Source organism: Pelophylax lessonae (genome assembly GCF_965119305.1).
Source record: "Pelophylax lessonae genome assembly, chromosome: 5".
Taxonomy (NCBI): Eukaryota; Metazoa; Chordata; class Amphibia; order Anura; family Ranidae; genus Pelophylax; species Pelophylax lessonae.
Window position 1 is genome coordinate 202,446,484 of NC_138772.1, and position 16,295 is coordinate 202,462,778.

The 16,295-nt window shown below is 39.7% G+C and overlaps 1 protein-coding gene across 1 annotated transcript in view; it reads left to right on the forward strand.

Annotated features, from left to right (window-relative positions):
* The window catches only part of CDK13 (cyclin dependent kinase 13), an 80,686-nt gene that overhangs the window by 25,944 nt on the left and 38,447 nt on the right, over positions 1-16,295 (forward strand). The window contains exons 3-4 of the mRNA XM_082259510.1: positions 4,368-4,532; positions 13,987-14,126. Of these exons, the coding sequence (XP_082115636.1) occupies positions 4,368-4,532; positions 13,987-14,126 (305 nt within the window). The remainder of the gene's footprint in view (positions 1-4,367; positions 4,533-13,986; positions 14,127-16,295) is intronic.

A 16,295-nucleotide genomic window follows, 5' to 3' on the forward strand; every position in this document is an offset into this window, starting at 1 on the left:
CCACATTTTTGTATATATTTTAATTATATCTTTTCATGTGATAACACTGAAGAAATGACACTTTGCTACAATGTAAAGTAGTGAGTGTAAAGCTTGTATAACAGTGTAAATTTGCTGTCCCCTCAAAATAACTCAACACACAGCCATTAATGTCTAAACCTCTGGCAACAAAAGCGAGTACACCCCGAAGTAAAATTTTTAAAATTGGGCCCAAAGTACCAATGTTTTGTTTGGCCACTATTATTTTCCAGAACTGCCTTAACCCTCTTGGGCATGGAGTTCACCAGAGCTTCACAGGTTGCCACTGGAGTTCTCTTCCACTCCTCCATGACGACATCACGGTGCTGGTGGATGTTAGAGACCTTGCACTCCTCCACCTCCATTTGAGGATGCCCCACAGATGTTTAATAGGGTTTAGGTCTGGACACCTGCTTGGCAAGTCCATCACCTTAGGCAACGTGGGGGGTTCTTTACTGTTAGGGCTACAAGATTGTGGAATTCTCTACCACAAGAGGTGGTTTCTGCGGGTAGTATGGTGGCTTTCAAAAGACTCTTAGACATACATCTCAAGGATCAGAACATTCAGGGGTATGTGAGATGATTACAGCCACACACACCTACACAGGTTGAACTGGATGGACTATTGTCTTTATTCAACTTCACCTACTATGTAACTATGTAACCTTTACCCTCAGCTTCTTTAGCAAGGCAGCGGTCGTCTTGGAGGTGTGTTTGGGGTCGTTATCATGTTGGAGTACTGCTCTGCGGCCCAGTCTCCAAAGGGAGGTGATCATGCTCTGCTTCAGTATGGCACAGTACATGTTGGCATTCATGGTTCCCCCAGTGAACTGTAGCTCCCCAGCGCCGGCAGCACTCATGCAGCCCCAGACTATGACACTCCCAGCACCATGCTTGACTGTAGGCAAGACACACTTGTACTCCTCCCACCTGGTTGCCGCCACATGCTTGACACCATCTGAACCAAATATGTTTACCTTGGTCTCATTAGGCCACAGGACATGGTTCCAGTAATCCATGCCTTTCGTCTGCTTGTCTTCAGCAAACTGTTTGCGGGTTTTCTTGTGCATCATTGTAGGAAAAACTCAGATCCGGTGATTTTGGAAAACAAGAGGAATTCGTTTATTTACATGCGCATGGAGATATATACAGAGTTCAGTCAGCAGCCTGTCTCGTGCATCAAAATCTACCAAGACAATGGAACATGAACTTTTTATAGTAATGAATATGTATGAAGCATAGGTGTGTTCTGGGCTGGTCCGAGGTGTAATAGTATAATTCATCCAATCAATGTCCACTTCTTCCTCTGTTAAATTAAGAGTTAATGGCTCATATGTGGGGCTGTTTGCAATCTCACTGGTAAGAACCGGTTTGGTCATTGCCCGCTGTAGTCTCCATATGGAAGTCTTGTCCTGTTATCTCTCAAGGTCTTCTCTCTGCGAAGTAAGAAAGTGAACTTCCCTCCCCTTCATACAGGCAAAGCAAGGAATGTGTGCCTCAAAACAAGCTAATCATAAAGCATCACTCTAACTGTAATTTACATAAAGTATAACTTCTATCTACATTTATAGGTTCATATATACATTACTTCAGCTACATTTATGAAAGATTCCTGACTCAGCCAATTCTTCCAACATCTATCTTTAGAAGAGGCTTCCTTCTGGGACAACAGCCATACAGACCAATTTGATGCAGTGTGTGGCGTATGGTTCTAGCACTGACAGGCTGACTCCCCCTCTTCAACCTCTGCAGTAATGCTGGCAGCACTCATACTTCTATTTCCCGAAGACAACCACTTATTTGGTCGACCATAGCGAGGCCTGCTCTGAGTGGAACCTGTCCTGTTAAACTGCTGTATGGTCTTGGCCACTGTGCTGCAGCTCAGTTTCAGGGTCTTGGCAATCTTTTTATAGCCTAGGCCTTCTTCATGTAGAGCAACAATTTTTTTTTTTTCAGATCCTCAGAGAGTTCTTTGCCATAAGGTGCCATGTTGAACTTCCAGTGACCAGCATGAGAGAGTGAGAGCGATTAACTCCAAATTTATCACACCTGCTCCCCATTCACACCTAAGACCTTGTAACACTAACGGGTCACATGACACCGCAGGGAAAATGGCTAATTGGGCCCAATTTGGACATTATGACTTGGGGATGTACTCACCTTTGTTGCCAGCGGTTTAGACATTAATGGCTGTGTTGAGTTATTTTGAGGGGACAGCAAATTTACACTGTTATACAAGCTGTACACTCACTACTTTACATTGTAGCAAAGTGTAATTTCTTCAGTGTTGTCACATGAAAAGATATAATAAAATATTTACAAAAATGTGAGGGGTGTACTAACTTTTGTGAGATACTGTATGTGGAGTTGTGGTACAGTAAAATGATTCTACTTCAACTGGGGTTAACTTTCTACTTCTTTTACTGCAGAATATGCAGGGAAGTATCTTGTTTTCCTGTTTTGTTGCCTGCCTGCATTGTCGCAACACTAAGCCCAGGAACCTTTAAGTGGACATAAACCCTCCTATCGTTTGCTGTCATCTTGGCCTCTGTTTAATTTTTAACTGCCATGGTGCGGAACATGTGATCAGTTATGGCACTAGCCATTGGATGGTTTGACAGTTTGGTTGATAGCACAAGCAAATGTGACAGTTAGCAATCCTGACATGCCCGGAATGTAACGGTTTTCTGAAACTGTTAAATCAGTGGGTTTACTTTTGCTTTAAGGTTTGGTCAAGTAACAGTAGAAGTAAACCTGTGGTATGGAAACCAACTAACATAACATGAAGCGCCTGGTACAAAGCCTAAACATTCTGTAAATAAACCAGTACTTTTCTTTGCATACCTCCAGCATGCTATCTCAACTTTGAGCTGAGAATGAAAGTGATTCTAAAGTCTCGTTTTTTTTTTGTTAAAAATAACAAACATGTTGTTATATACTTACCTGCTTTGTGCAGTGGATTTGCACAGAGCAGCCCAGATCCTCCTCTTCTCCGGTTCCTTTTCAGTGCTCCTGGCCCCTCCCTCCTGTTGATTGCCCCCACCTCCCTGAGTCCATTAATTCATGGAGTGCTTCGGTCCTGCCCCCTTTTGTCTCCTCATTGGCTCCCTGACCAATGGCGTGGCGCTGCTGTCTCCGCCAATGAAGAGGAGAGTCCTAGACAGTTGAGTCTCTTATGCAACATCTCTGGATCTAGATAGACCTCAGGTAAAGTATTAGGAGGGCTGAGAGGGGCTGCTGCACACAGAGGGTTTTTTATCTTAATGCATAGAATGCATTATGATAAAAAAACGTTCTGCCTTTACAACCACTTTAGGGTTACTTTGACTCTGGTAGAAAATAAAGGCTATTAATATTTAAAAACCTTTTAACATCTCTTTTAAATTACACCCAGCATTACTCTCACTATATAGCAACAGAAAGGCCTTGTTCACATCCTGTTCGGTGACCTCCATTGATCTGCACAGGTCGACGCAGGATCACTGAATGGACACATTTACAGAAAACAATTGTTTTCAATGTGCCTTGTTCACATTAATGAGTTGAGTTGGGTTGCTGTGTGAATGTGCAGACGTGCTACTTTTTTTATTTTTTTGCATTGCACCTCAACTCCTGTCAGCACATTCCACTAAACATCCCATCCATAGAGATGAAAAAATTTAATTTTTTGTGACGTTTCATAAAAAAAATAGAAAAAGGGTAAACCGTGTAATTTGTTGCAACAATGCAAGGCACTGCCTCTTAGTGCTGCTACAAAACAGGCACCTGACGACATGCTAAAATGGCCCACTTTAACAAATGGGCTGGTGTGAATGAGTCCTAAAAAGTGGATTAAAGCTGGGTTCATATAGGCAATTAGCACAGGCTGTGTGAACTGTGGATTCCTGCAGGTAGAATACAGGTTTATGAAAAATTTTGCAGCTACCCAGCCCATACAAAGCAATAACGGGCTGGCAGCAACTGCAGGTATACGTGACGGTACTTCCAGTGATTGATTACCTATGCTGCAAACTGGAACAGGTAGCTATAGCCATCATGAGGCTGTCATTGCTTTGTATAGCTGAGCATCCGCAGCTCTTCACACACACCAGTCATTTCAGCCCTAGGAATTGGCAGATTCTTGCCACTAATATTCACCATGTGTGTGGTGATCACCCATGTGAGCGCTTCTGTAGGTTTGAATTGTAGATACAAAATCTTTGAGTCAGATTACAGGGAAATGCAGGTCATGTGTTTTAGATGTAGGTCCAGGTACAGACGTAGACCCACGCAAGTCTATATTCTTTTGCTGATATAAACAAACGTGCAATATATTTCTGTATTGTGAATAATATTTGTCTTTGATCCAGTTTCCGAGGCTGTATCCCTGGAAAATCGGTCAAGAAGGAAATGGAGCGAAAACTTCGGCACTTGTTGTCTGATTTGCCCCTCCCACCCGTCTATTCTGGAAGTGGGGACACATCATGTAGTCCAGAGGGGAAGAAATCTGCATTAAAGAACAAACGAAGACCTAAGTATGACTTTACTTTAAAAGCAGTCATTTATATGTTTGTTTATAATCACTAAAATACTTTTTTTTTTTTTTTTTTTTAAACTGTCTGTAAGTGCCGGGTCACACTTGTGCGATGCGGGAAGGCTGCGAATTCGCAGCCTGTTCCCGCATCGCAAACGCACATCTGGCAGTTCACACTGCCATATGCGATACGCTGGAGGTGTCAATGAAATGTTAACGACACCCCCAGTTTGATCGCGTATTGCAGTGCGATCTGACAGTTCGCACAGGATCGGATCGCACAAGTGTGAACCACTGTGCGATCCGATCCTGATACGCTGAAAAAATGCCTCATGTGCGGGTGCAGTGCGAATTTAGCCATACAAAGTGTATGGCTGAATTCGCACCGCACAGCCGATCACATGTAATGAAGGAGCAGTGCGCTCCGATATTACATGCAATCGCCGCACGTGTGGAAGTGTGAACCGGCACTAAAAAACACATTTTTTGAGGATGTTAAACTCCAAAAACAAACTTTTCTTCTTGATCTATTACAACCTTAAAAGTTTTGGTATATTTTTTTCGATAAGTGCAAATATATCCCCGTTGATCCTGCCATAAATCAAATGCTTTACTGTGCACTCTAGAAGGGTAACGTGAACAATGGTATCAGGAAATGTGGTAGAAATTGCAGCTCATCTCCATAACAAAGGGGAAGTGGGGGGGAGATACAGCACAGTGAGTTTGTGCTTTCACCCTAGGATAGAATGTGTTACTGGCAGGATCACCAGCTAAGAATAGAGTGAAGAAAAAGATAGAAAAAAAAAAAAGGTAAGGCAAACACATAAAAAAACTGTTAAGCTGTGAGATATTATATTTTTGTTTTTGGGTTTAGATGCACTTTATTTAAAACTGGGTGTAGATGTCTCCATGATTACTACGTGCCTCTTGTATGTATGTATGTATGTATAGCCGCACTTATTTGTAATGTGTACCCCTTTTTTATATGTGTGATTTTTAACTTGTGTATATTTGCCACTATCCTCTGAATTTGTATTTGTGTTTTAAAGGTAATTATTTTTATGTAATTATAAGTTTGCTTTTTTTTTTTTTTTTTACACCTAACATTTGGCTGTGTAAGTTCTTGGCTTAGAGCCAGTTCACACTGAGGAGATCCGACTTCGAGGGGCGACCTGTGAAGTCGCGGTGCACATCGTGCACCGCTACTTCGGCGCAACTTGCAGGGACTTCACATAATGGAAGTCTATGCAAGTCGCTCCCAGGTCGCCCCAAAGTAGTACAGGACCCTTTTTCTAAGTCGGAGCGACTTGTGTCGCTCCTATTAGAACGGGTCCTGTACTACTCAATGGCGAGCGACCCACCGCGGCTTGTCAGGCTGACAAGTCGCCTGACAAGTCGCGTTAATCTGAATGGGGTCTTAATGTACTTAATCTCCTATGTTTTATGTGTATACATGGGGCACGTTATTTTACTTAATACTGCTTTTATGTTCTGCAAAATAGTTGCTCCTTACTGGTGATATCTTAAGCCCCCGTTCACACTGGTGCGCTAATTTAGCATGATTCAAAGCCGTACATTAGTGCGATTTCCACTATCAATGTCATTGCGGCTTGAGACCAAATGAAATTGGTAAAAAATAGTGCAGGATCCTTTTTCATAATCGCTTCGACATAAACGGTTCCATTGCTGACAATGGGGTGCGAGTTGTCATGCTATTTGAAACTCTTAAATCGCATTACAAGTCGCAGCGGTTTGAACGGGGGCTTAACCACTTAAGGACCGGAAGGTTTTACCCCCTTAATGATCAGGCCATTTTTTGCGATATGGCACTGCGTTATTTTAACTGACAATTTCACGGCCTTGTGACATTGTACCCAAATAAAATTGATGTCCTTTTTTTTCCTCTATCGCTCATTGACGGACGCAGTCTCTGATCCATATCAGTAGGGTTATGCTGCCCTCTACAGGAGTAGGACACTAGACTGCGCCTGTCAATGAACTTAAGAAAAAAGGATTTTACCGTAAGTCAAAAATCCAGTTTTTACACTTTTACACGAAATGACGTACATGTACTTTGTTTCACGTAACCAAGTCGACCTGCCGCAGTATAACTATGGCAGCTGGTCCCCAAGTGGTTAATATAAGTTTGCAGCAGGTCAGGTTCAGATGTTTGAAATCAGAGCACACTGTATGTGGCTGGGATATTCTCTTACCAGTTAATGCATAGACTAAATGATTGCAGTCAACCAGAGATATCCATTGGTGGAAAAATTTACTAATGTCTGTATGTAAAGCCTGGTTTACACCAATGCGTTTTTTTTTTTTCAGTTTTGCAGAAACGCAGTACAGTCCATTTACTATGGTTTCCTATGGTTTACCGTCACATCTCTGCGTTTTGCCACCAGTGCAGATCCTTTTTTTGTTGGAAAGGGTCAGGGACTTTTTTCCTGCAGCAGGTTGCGTTTTTGGTTCTATAGACTTTAATTGAAACGCAGTGGAAATGCATCACAAAACCAGAGCTTGCATTTGTGATGCATTTCTGCTTTGTTTTTGCTAGCTTCTGCAAGACAACAGACACCTCTCCAAAACACATCAAGAATGTACTGAAAACAGACCAAAAACATGTGAAAAAACATCCTGGGAAAATGCATCAACCACAACCTGCATAGGTGTGAGCCAGGCCTAATACAATAATGGAAGCATGATATGCAAGTGGTTGTAAAAAATAACTTTGTGGTTACTATGAGCAGCAGATAATTTGAAGCAGCTTTGAATAATAACCATCCCGCTTCTTACTTCCGCTCGTTTTGGTTATGCTGTGAAAATGAAAGCTAGAAACTGATTGGTTGCCATGCACATCTGCTCCAGTCTTAGTAAAGCCCCCTCAGTGTACAATATTTTATATAGATTTCCTTTATTATGGTCAGACTTAAAAACGAAGATGCATTTTTCATCTTTAGTCAGTTTAATATCATATTGCAAATTTTATATTTCTATTTCCAGGTGGCTCTTTATGCACACATTCTTTATACCAGACTAAAGCTGGGCCATACAGTATATAAAATTATTATTCAATATCCTTTAACTTTACCTGAACTATGAAGTGCAAAGGCCTGCCTGATTGCATACAAATTGAAAGTGTTTAGGTTTGACCTCATATTATATGGTTTTGGTAAATCTAAAGGAACATTGTACAATGTACGGCCAGCCTTAACGTTAAAATCATGCCTGGAACCCTTATCCTCCTCTAGCTAATGGCTGCAACAATAAACCTAATCTAAATGACCCAAATCTGTGGGCCCGTGGTTTTCTCTCTTGATTGCAGTGTCCTCCTTCTCTACATCATTTTACTGTCACTCCCCGCTGTCAGACTACAAAACTCTGCAGGAGGTCATTTTTTTTTTCTTTTAATCATGTATGGTCTGGTTCATGCTGAAAATTGTACATTGTGCTCTCCCTATCCTTTCCTGGCCTGTATCCCTGATCCTTTGTAATGTAATGATAAAACGTTACATAACGAAAGCATAAAAACTAGATTTTATTTAAATAACTAAAAGATTTTACCATCAGTTTAGAAATGTAGAGTTTAAAAAATAAACCTGAACTAATTTTCCTCCTTGTTCATTTGTTTGTATTCACCTTAGCTTATCTTTTTGGTTGCTTGGAATCAGGATCTTGTAATTGTTTTAATAAGATGATGTTAAACCTGTATATTAGAGAGAGATGGGTACTTGCTACTAAAAATTCACTTTCTTGTTTTAAATATGGAGTTTTGTAGATTGGCCTCTAGAAGTAGCTTTATATTTTACTTCTGTCTTTTACTATTGAGATAAGCTATCTTCCACATAGGAAGTGCATTGTTTTTACCTTTACTTTGTTGCACTGCAAAACAAAAACCAGAGCTTTTGTCTGTAATCCGCAAATATGCAAAAAATGGGGTTCCCCTTGGAGCGGGACTTTAAAGGCAATCACCCATCAAACAAGTAAATTCAAAATATAGAAATTTAATGAAAAACAGTCATGACAAAAATAACAAGAAATACTTGGTGTAAATTATAGTTAAAAGCAAAAACAATTGCAAATGATATACATGTAGCTATAAAGTTACATCATTTGAAGGAGCGAAAGGGGGGTACAGAGGACCCATACAATGACTTGACGCGTTCTGGGCATAGCCTTTCTCAAAGGTCAGTAGGATTTCATTTCTGAGTATAAATAGGAAAGATCCGGAAGACAAAAAAAAAAAAAATATATATATATACACAGTGGGTACGGAAAGTATTCAGACCCCCTTAAATTTTTCACTCTTTGTTATATTGCAGCCATTTGCTAAAATCATTTAAGTTCATTCTTCTTCCTCATGAATGTACACCTAGCACCCCATACTGACAGAAAAACACAGAATTGTTGACATTGTTGCAGATTTATTAAAAAAGAAAAACTGAAATATCACATGGTCCTAAGTATTCAGACCCTTTGCTCAGTATTTAGTAGAAGCCCCCTTTTGATCTAATACAGCCAGGAGTCTTTTTGGGAAAGATGCAACAAGTCTTTCACACCTGGATTTGGGGATCCTCTGCCATTCCTCCTTGCAGATCCTCTCCAGTTCTGTCAGGTTGGATGGTAAACGTTGGTGGACAGCCATTTTTAGGTCTCTCCAGAGATGCTCAATTGGGTTTAAGTCAGGGCTCTGGCTGGGCCATTCAAGAACAGTCACGGAGTTGTTGTGAAGCCACTCCTTCGTTATTTTAGCTGTGTGCTTAGGGTCATTGTCTTGTTGGAAGGTAAACCTTCAGCCCAGTCTGAGGTCCAGAGCACTCTGGATAAGGTTTTTGTCCAGGATATCCCTGTACTTGGCCGCATTCATCTTTCCCTTGATTGCAACCAGTCGTCCTGTCCCTGCAGCTGAAAAACACCCCCACAGCATGATGCTGCCACCACCATGCTTCACTGTTGGGACTGTATTGGACAGGTGATGAGCAGTGCCTGGTTTTCTCCACACATACCGCTTAGAATTAAGGCCAAAAAGTTCTATTTTGGTCTCATCAGACCAGAGAATCTTATTTCTCACCATCTTGGAGTCCTTCAGGTGTTTTTTAGCAAACTCCATGCGGGCTTTCATGTGTCTTACACTGAGGAGAGGCTTCCGTCGGGCCACTCTGCCATAAAGCCCGACTGGTGGAGGGCTGCAGTGATGGTTGACTTTCTACAACTTTCTCCCATCTCCTGACTGCATCTCTGGAGCTCAGCCACAGTGATCTTTGGGTTCTTCTTTACCTCTCTCACCAAGGCTCTTCTCCCCCGATAGCTCAGTTTGGCCGGACGGCCAGCTCTAGGAAGGGTTCTGGTCGTCCCAAACGTCTTCCATTTGAGGATTATGGAGGCCACTGTGCTCTTAGGAACCTTAAGTGCAGCAGAAATCTTTTTGTAACCTTGGCCAGATCTGTGCCTTGCCACAATTCTGTCTCTGAGCTCTTCAGGCAGTTCCTTTGACCTCATGATTCTCATTTGCTCTGACATGCATTGTGATCTGGAAGGTCTTATATAGACAGGTGTGTGGCTTTCCTAATCAAGTCCAATCAGTATAATCAAACACAGCTGGACTCAAATGAAGGTGTAGAACCATCTCAAGGATGATCAGAAGAAATGGAAAGCACCTGAGTTAAATATATGAGTGTCACAGCAAAGGGTCTGAATACTTAGGACCATGTGATATTTCAGTTTTTTTCTTTTTTAATAAATCTGCAACAATGTCAACAATTCTGTGTTTTTCTGTCAGTATGGGGTGCTATGTGTACATTCATGAGGAAGAAGAATGAACTTAAATGATTTTAGCAAATGACTGCAATATAACAAAGAGTGAAAAATTTAAGGGGGTCTGAATACTTTCCGTACCCACTGTGATATATATATATATATATATATATATATATATATATATATATATATACACATACATACATACATACATACATACATACATACATACATACATATACACACACACACGTCATCACAGTGCATTAATATACATGGCATCTGCTGTATGCAAATCAGACCAATAAGTGTCATTGGTCTGATTTGCATACAGCAGATGCCATGTATATTAATGTACTGTGATGACTTGTGTGTGTATATATGTATATGTATATATATATATATACGTGTGTGTGTGTGTGTGTGTGTGTGTGTGTGTGTATATACACATATTATTATTTTTTTTTTTTGCCTTACGGATATTTTTCCTATTTATACTCAGAAATTAACTCCTACTGACCTTTGAGAAAGGCTATGCCCGAAACGCGTCAGATCATTGTATGGGTCCTCTGTACCCCCCTTTCGCTCCTTCAAGTGATGTAACTTTATAGCCACATTTATATCATTTGCAATTGTTTTTGCTTTTAACTATAATTTACACCAAGTATTTCTTGTTGTTTTTGTCATGATTGTTTTTCAATAAATTTCTATATTTTGAATTTACCTGTTTGATGGGTGATTGCCTTTTAAAGTCCCGCTCCTAGGGGAACCCCATTTTTTTGCATATTATTAGGGATGTTGGCAACACCCATGTAGACACCAATATCCGAACAAACAATTCTTAATCCGCAAATATGGCTGCCCTGTGTAAATCACAAACTACCCATGGAAGCATATTTTTAAAAGCATTAGGACTGGGTTTACATTATTGCGATGGTAGACATTGCGTGTGTTTTGCACCACACTGCTGTGCAAATCACATGCGATGTCTGTGCAATGCAAATTCAGCCATACAGATTGTATGGCTGAGTTTGCATCGCATTCGCACCAAAATTGTGCAGGACCCTTTTTTTGGTCCGCACTGGAACTGAATCACATTGGTGTTCACACCCATGCGATCCGATTTCTGCACCATTTGGCAGTTCACATTGCAATCTGCAAACTGATCTGGGGGTGTCATCAACTTGGTATTGACACCCACAGCAGTTTGCATAGGGCAGTGTGAACTGCCTGCGAGAGACATGCAATGTGGGAACCCGCACTGGAACCACGCCGGTTCCTGCATCGCAATAGCGTGAATCCATCTTAAAAAATAGGAATAAGCTTTCCATCAAACTGATTTTCTTAACATGTACATTTAAAAATACATTGAAAAGTATTTGTTCCTTTTAACCACTTCAATACCGGCACTTTACCTCCTTCCTACCAAGGCCAGCTTTCAGCTTGCAGTGCTATTGCACTTTGAATGACAATTGCAGGGTCATGCAACACTGTAACCAAACTACATTATTTGTGTTTATTTTTTTCACACAGAGCTTTCTTTTGGTGGTATTTAATCACCTCTGGGGTTTTTATTCTTTTGCTAAATGAAAAAAAAACACTGAACATTTTGAAATAAAAAAGGACCTCTTTTTGTTTTTAAAATTTGGCAAAAAAAATCTTTCTTCATAAATTAAAACCAAAATTCTGCTACATTTCTTTGGTGAAAATAACCCAAAACAGTTTATAATATTTAGTCTGTAAGAAAAGTTATACAGTCCACAAACTATGGTATATATCTGAAAAATGATCAATCCTGATGAACGGATGGCCTTTCTCATTGAGGTCCAAAATGTCAGAACAGTATAAATAACCCCCAAATTACCCCTCTTTGTAATGTAGACAGTCCAAGGTATTTAGTAAGAGGCATGGCAAGTTTTTTTAAATTTAAAAAAATCATATTGTCACCAGTGCAGTACAGTGCCAACGTGTAACTGGTGTAGCAATGATCAGGAACACTGATTGGTGACCGTCCGAAAAAAAAAAAAAATTAATAATTTTCTATTTTCTTTACTTTTTTTTTCACACGTTTTGACCAGAGTAATATAATGTTACTATTAACATTGTACTATGGGGAAGTAATTAGTATTTTTTTTATTTAGCTTGAGATATATATATATATGTGTGTGTATGTGTATATATATGTGTATGTGTATATATATGTATGTGTGTATATATATATATATATATGTGTGTATATATATATATATATATATGTGTGTGTATATATATATATATATATATATATATATATATATATATATATATATATTATGTGTATATATATGTGTATGTGTGTGTATATATATATGTATGTATGTGTGTGTATATATATATATATATATATATATATATATATATATATATATATATATATATATATATACACATATGTGTGTGTGTTACATAGTTACATAGTTAGTGAGGTTGAAAAAAGACACCAGTCCATCCAGTTCAACCGATGTGTGTATGTATGTATGTGTATGTGTGTGTGTGTATATATATATATATATATATATATATATATATATATATATATATATATATATATATATATATATATATATATATATAGTTTTTCAAATACCAATGAATTTCATTGCTAAATGCAAGCATTTTACTGAATGAAATCAATTAAATCAGTTTGTTATTTTTGTGATTAGCTGTAATTTGCCGCAGCTAATCACATGGTACAGATGGGCCGTGATTGGTCACAGTAATCACATGGTACAGACTGGGCCAATCACAGCTAGCAACACAATAATATACAATGGATGGCTTGAAAGGAAGCCATCCATTGTTTAACAGGTCACATGACAACTGTAATCGGTTACAGCGGTTACATGGTACCAGCAGCAAACTGGTACAGTGAAAAGTCATTGGCTGCGTTCAGTGGACGCAACCAGTGACAGATCGCGCTGCTGTGCGTCCTGTTCCGGGAGGAAGTCATATGACGTCCACCCAGATCGAGAGGTCGACCCCAGCGTTATCCATCCAAAGGAGTCCTCTTCATTCCTGCAGTATTAAAAGGTTTTTAAGGCTAAATTCACCTTCTCCACCATGTTACATGTTAGGCCAGCCATAGATGGAAAGAAAAGCGCTTTAGTCAAACATAGGCAGTGTTGATAGGGGGATTACCTCCGGCGGGAGCCATTGTGTTCTCCCTGTGGGGACGGCTTCCCTAGCCTGGAGAACACAGTGATTATTGCTAGCAGCTATAACAGCCGCTAGCAATAATCACAGGTAAAATCCGACAGGCTGATTGTACCCAGGTTGACCAATTGATCAACTTGGGTGCATTCAGCCTGCCCATGCCCATACATGGTTTGAATCACAGCCGATCCCTGCAGCACCAAACGAAATTGGAACAGTCTGTGGCCGGCTTTACACCTGTATTTAGGATTTACCATGTAATATGACGTAAATGCCCCCAACTGCCCCTCACACATGACAGTGTGCAGGGTTTCTTCTCCCCCGCAGTTGCTGTCACTTTGAAATTTTTATGGCTGTGCTCAAAGTGAGGCTTTTAGAAGTAACTGCCATGCACAAAATATGTAAAATGCATGTATAAACTTTTATGTAAAGATTTTTGTTGAAATATATGGTTTGTACGGTCTTATTAATGTAAATAGCAACTTGCTTTCTGTTCATAATTAAAGGATCTGCGGGCCACGCTGTGGTGAAATACATGAGAAAGACATCGACTGGGGAAAGCGATGTGTAGACAAGTTTGACATCATTGGAATAATTGGAGAAGGCACATATGGACAAGTGTACAAAGCCAGAGATAAAGACACTGGTATGACTGCCTACTGTTCTATATCTGCTGTACTTTGGACTATTCCTGAGACTTGTGTATATTAAAATAATCATTTTAAATGATTTGCAAACAACATAATTGAAGTGCGGGATGGATTTGATCTAGCATTAGCACGATATTCTTTTGTACACGTTGTAGCTGGTAGGCAAGCAATATAACGTGGGTATAGATTTTAGCAGAGGTTCATTTTTTTTAAAAAAATGTGTACCTTTTTCAGTTGCCATGATAGTGACGATATTTAAAAACTAAAAAAACTCCCATAACTTTTAGGCCAAAATACTAATATACATGTAACGTTTTTATCCCTCACACTGCTAAGCCCATTTTCTGGTTTGTTTTTTTTACCTCAGGTGGCCAGAACATTTTTGCAATTTTTTAGTTTTTTGTTATAATACACTTACAGCTTTCAGAGTGTGTAAAAGACCCCCCAGCCCCAAACCATATCTTTTCTGAAAGCACATGGCCAATAGAATAATTTGTTTGTGCTGCTGATTCTATAGGGCCCATGGATAGTTGCTCAAATATTTTTCATAAAAATACACCTAAATTGAGCATACAAAGCAAACCCAACATAAATTACAGACTTCTTACCAAATCTCAACAATAAAACTTAAAGGGTAACGCCACTTTTCTGGGGGGAAAAAAGGCAAATAAAAAAAAAATAATAATTTATTGTAATTGAATGTTATTAAAAATTACCTTTCCTTTTCAATCTTCAGCCGCCGTAATTTTTTGAAAATTCAATGCAATATGGCTACCTGGAGGTGTTCTGTACACAGAATGTATATAGAACACACCCTAGAAACATAATTTCCTGCTGTGTGATTGGCTTACCAGTTTTCCCAGAAGTCTGCACTAAGATACAAGTCAGATTTTTGGCATCCCCTGCGGTAAAAATGTCATTTTTGGTCAGGTACTTCTAATAGGAACACATCTAAAGTGATGCAGGCCTAGCAGCTTTCCTCAGTGCGCTGCAACCGCCACAGCTGATTGATAGTTATGAAACCACTCCCATTAGGCTCACTCAGTACGGAGGCACAAAGGAATAAACAATGATTTCTTCAGAATAACGAATAAACAATGATTTCTTCAGAATAACAAAAGGTAGGAATCTGCAACAAAGGTTGTTATAATCCTTATAATGTACATAGATCACCCAGAGGGGAATGTTTTTTTTTTTTTTTTCTCAGCAAAAGTGGAGTTACGCTTTAAAGCAGGATGGCATTATTAAATTTATAAATCTTAAGGTCAATATAAAGGCAAGTTTTTTTTTTTTTTTTTCCTAAAATAAAAAAGATGTTTTAATTACCTGGTAGTGCACAGAGCAGCCCCTTACCTCCTCTTCTAGAAATTCCCCCCTTGCAAGACGGCTGCTGTGGGGGCACTCGTACAGGCACATTCTCGAGCCAGGATGTGTGCGTCAATAGACACACACAGCCATGCTTAGCCTTGCCCCCTGCTCCCTCCTCACAGAACTTTGACAGCAGCAGAAGTCAATGGCTCCGGCTGCTGCTTCTGTGTCCTGTGAGACCAGGAGGAGGGGGTGAGCACTGCTACAGACAGGAATCGGGTAAGTGTGTGTGGGGGGGGGGGGGGCTACAGTTACTAGGACATTTTTTACCTTAATGCAAAGAATGCATTATGGTAAAAAAAAGTCTAGATATAAGCACGTTATATTTTTTGCCTTTTTCTGAAACTGTGAAAATTAAATGATGCAAAACTGTAAATAAGCAACAGCAAAAATCTGGAATGCATTATAGTAATATTCAAACCGCAGTGCTGTTGCATTGTGATAAAATGTCAGATTTTGACCTTCATGTCAGTGGCAGCGAAAGTGTTAAGGCAGACCTAGACTCGGACAACCTTTATTCTTCAAACGACTTGAGACTTGTGAGACTGTGAGTTGTGAATGAAATAACACTTGCAGAAGACATTGTGCAGCTGCCGTTTTCCTTAGGCTTACATTTTCATCTGTTTCTATCACTAAGCAGCTTTTCCTGCTGCCAGACCTAGGTACCATGATGACACCGAGAGCGTAATCCACTAATTAGAAGTAGGAGTGGGTGAGAGATACTGTGATGATGTCAGAGTCATGATAGGCATTTGTGGTGGTAGAAGAAAAAGCTCTGCTGCATCTAATGGTCAATT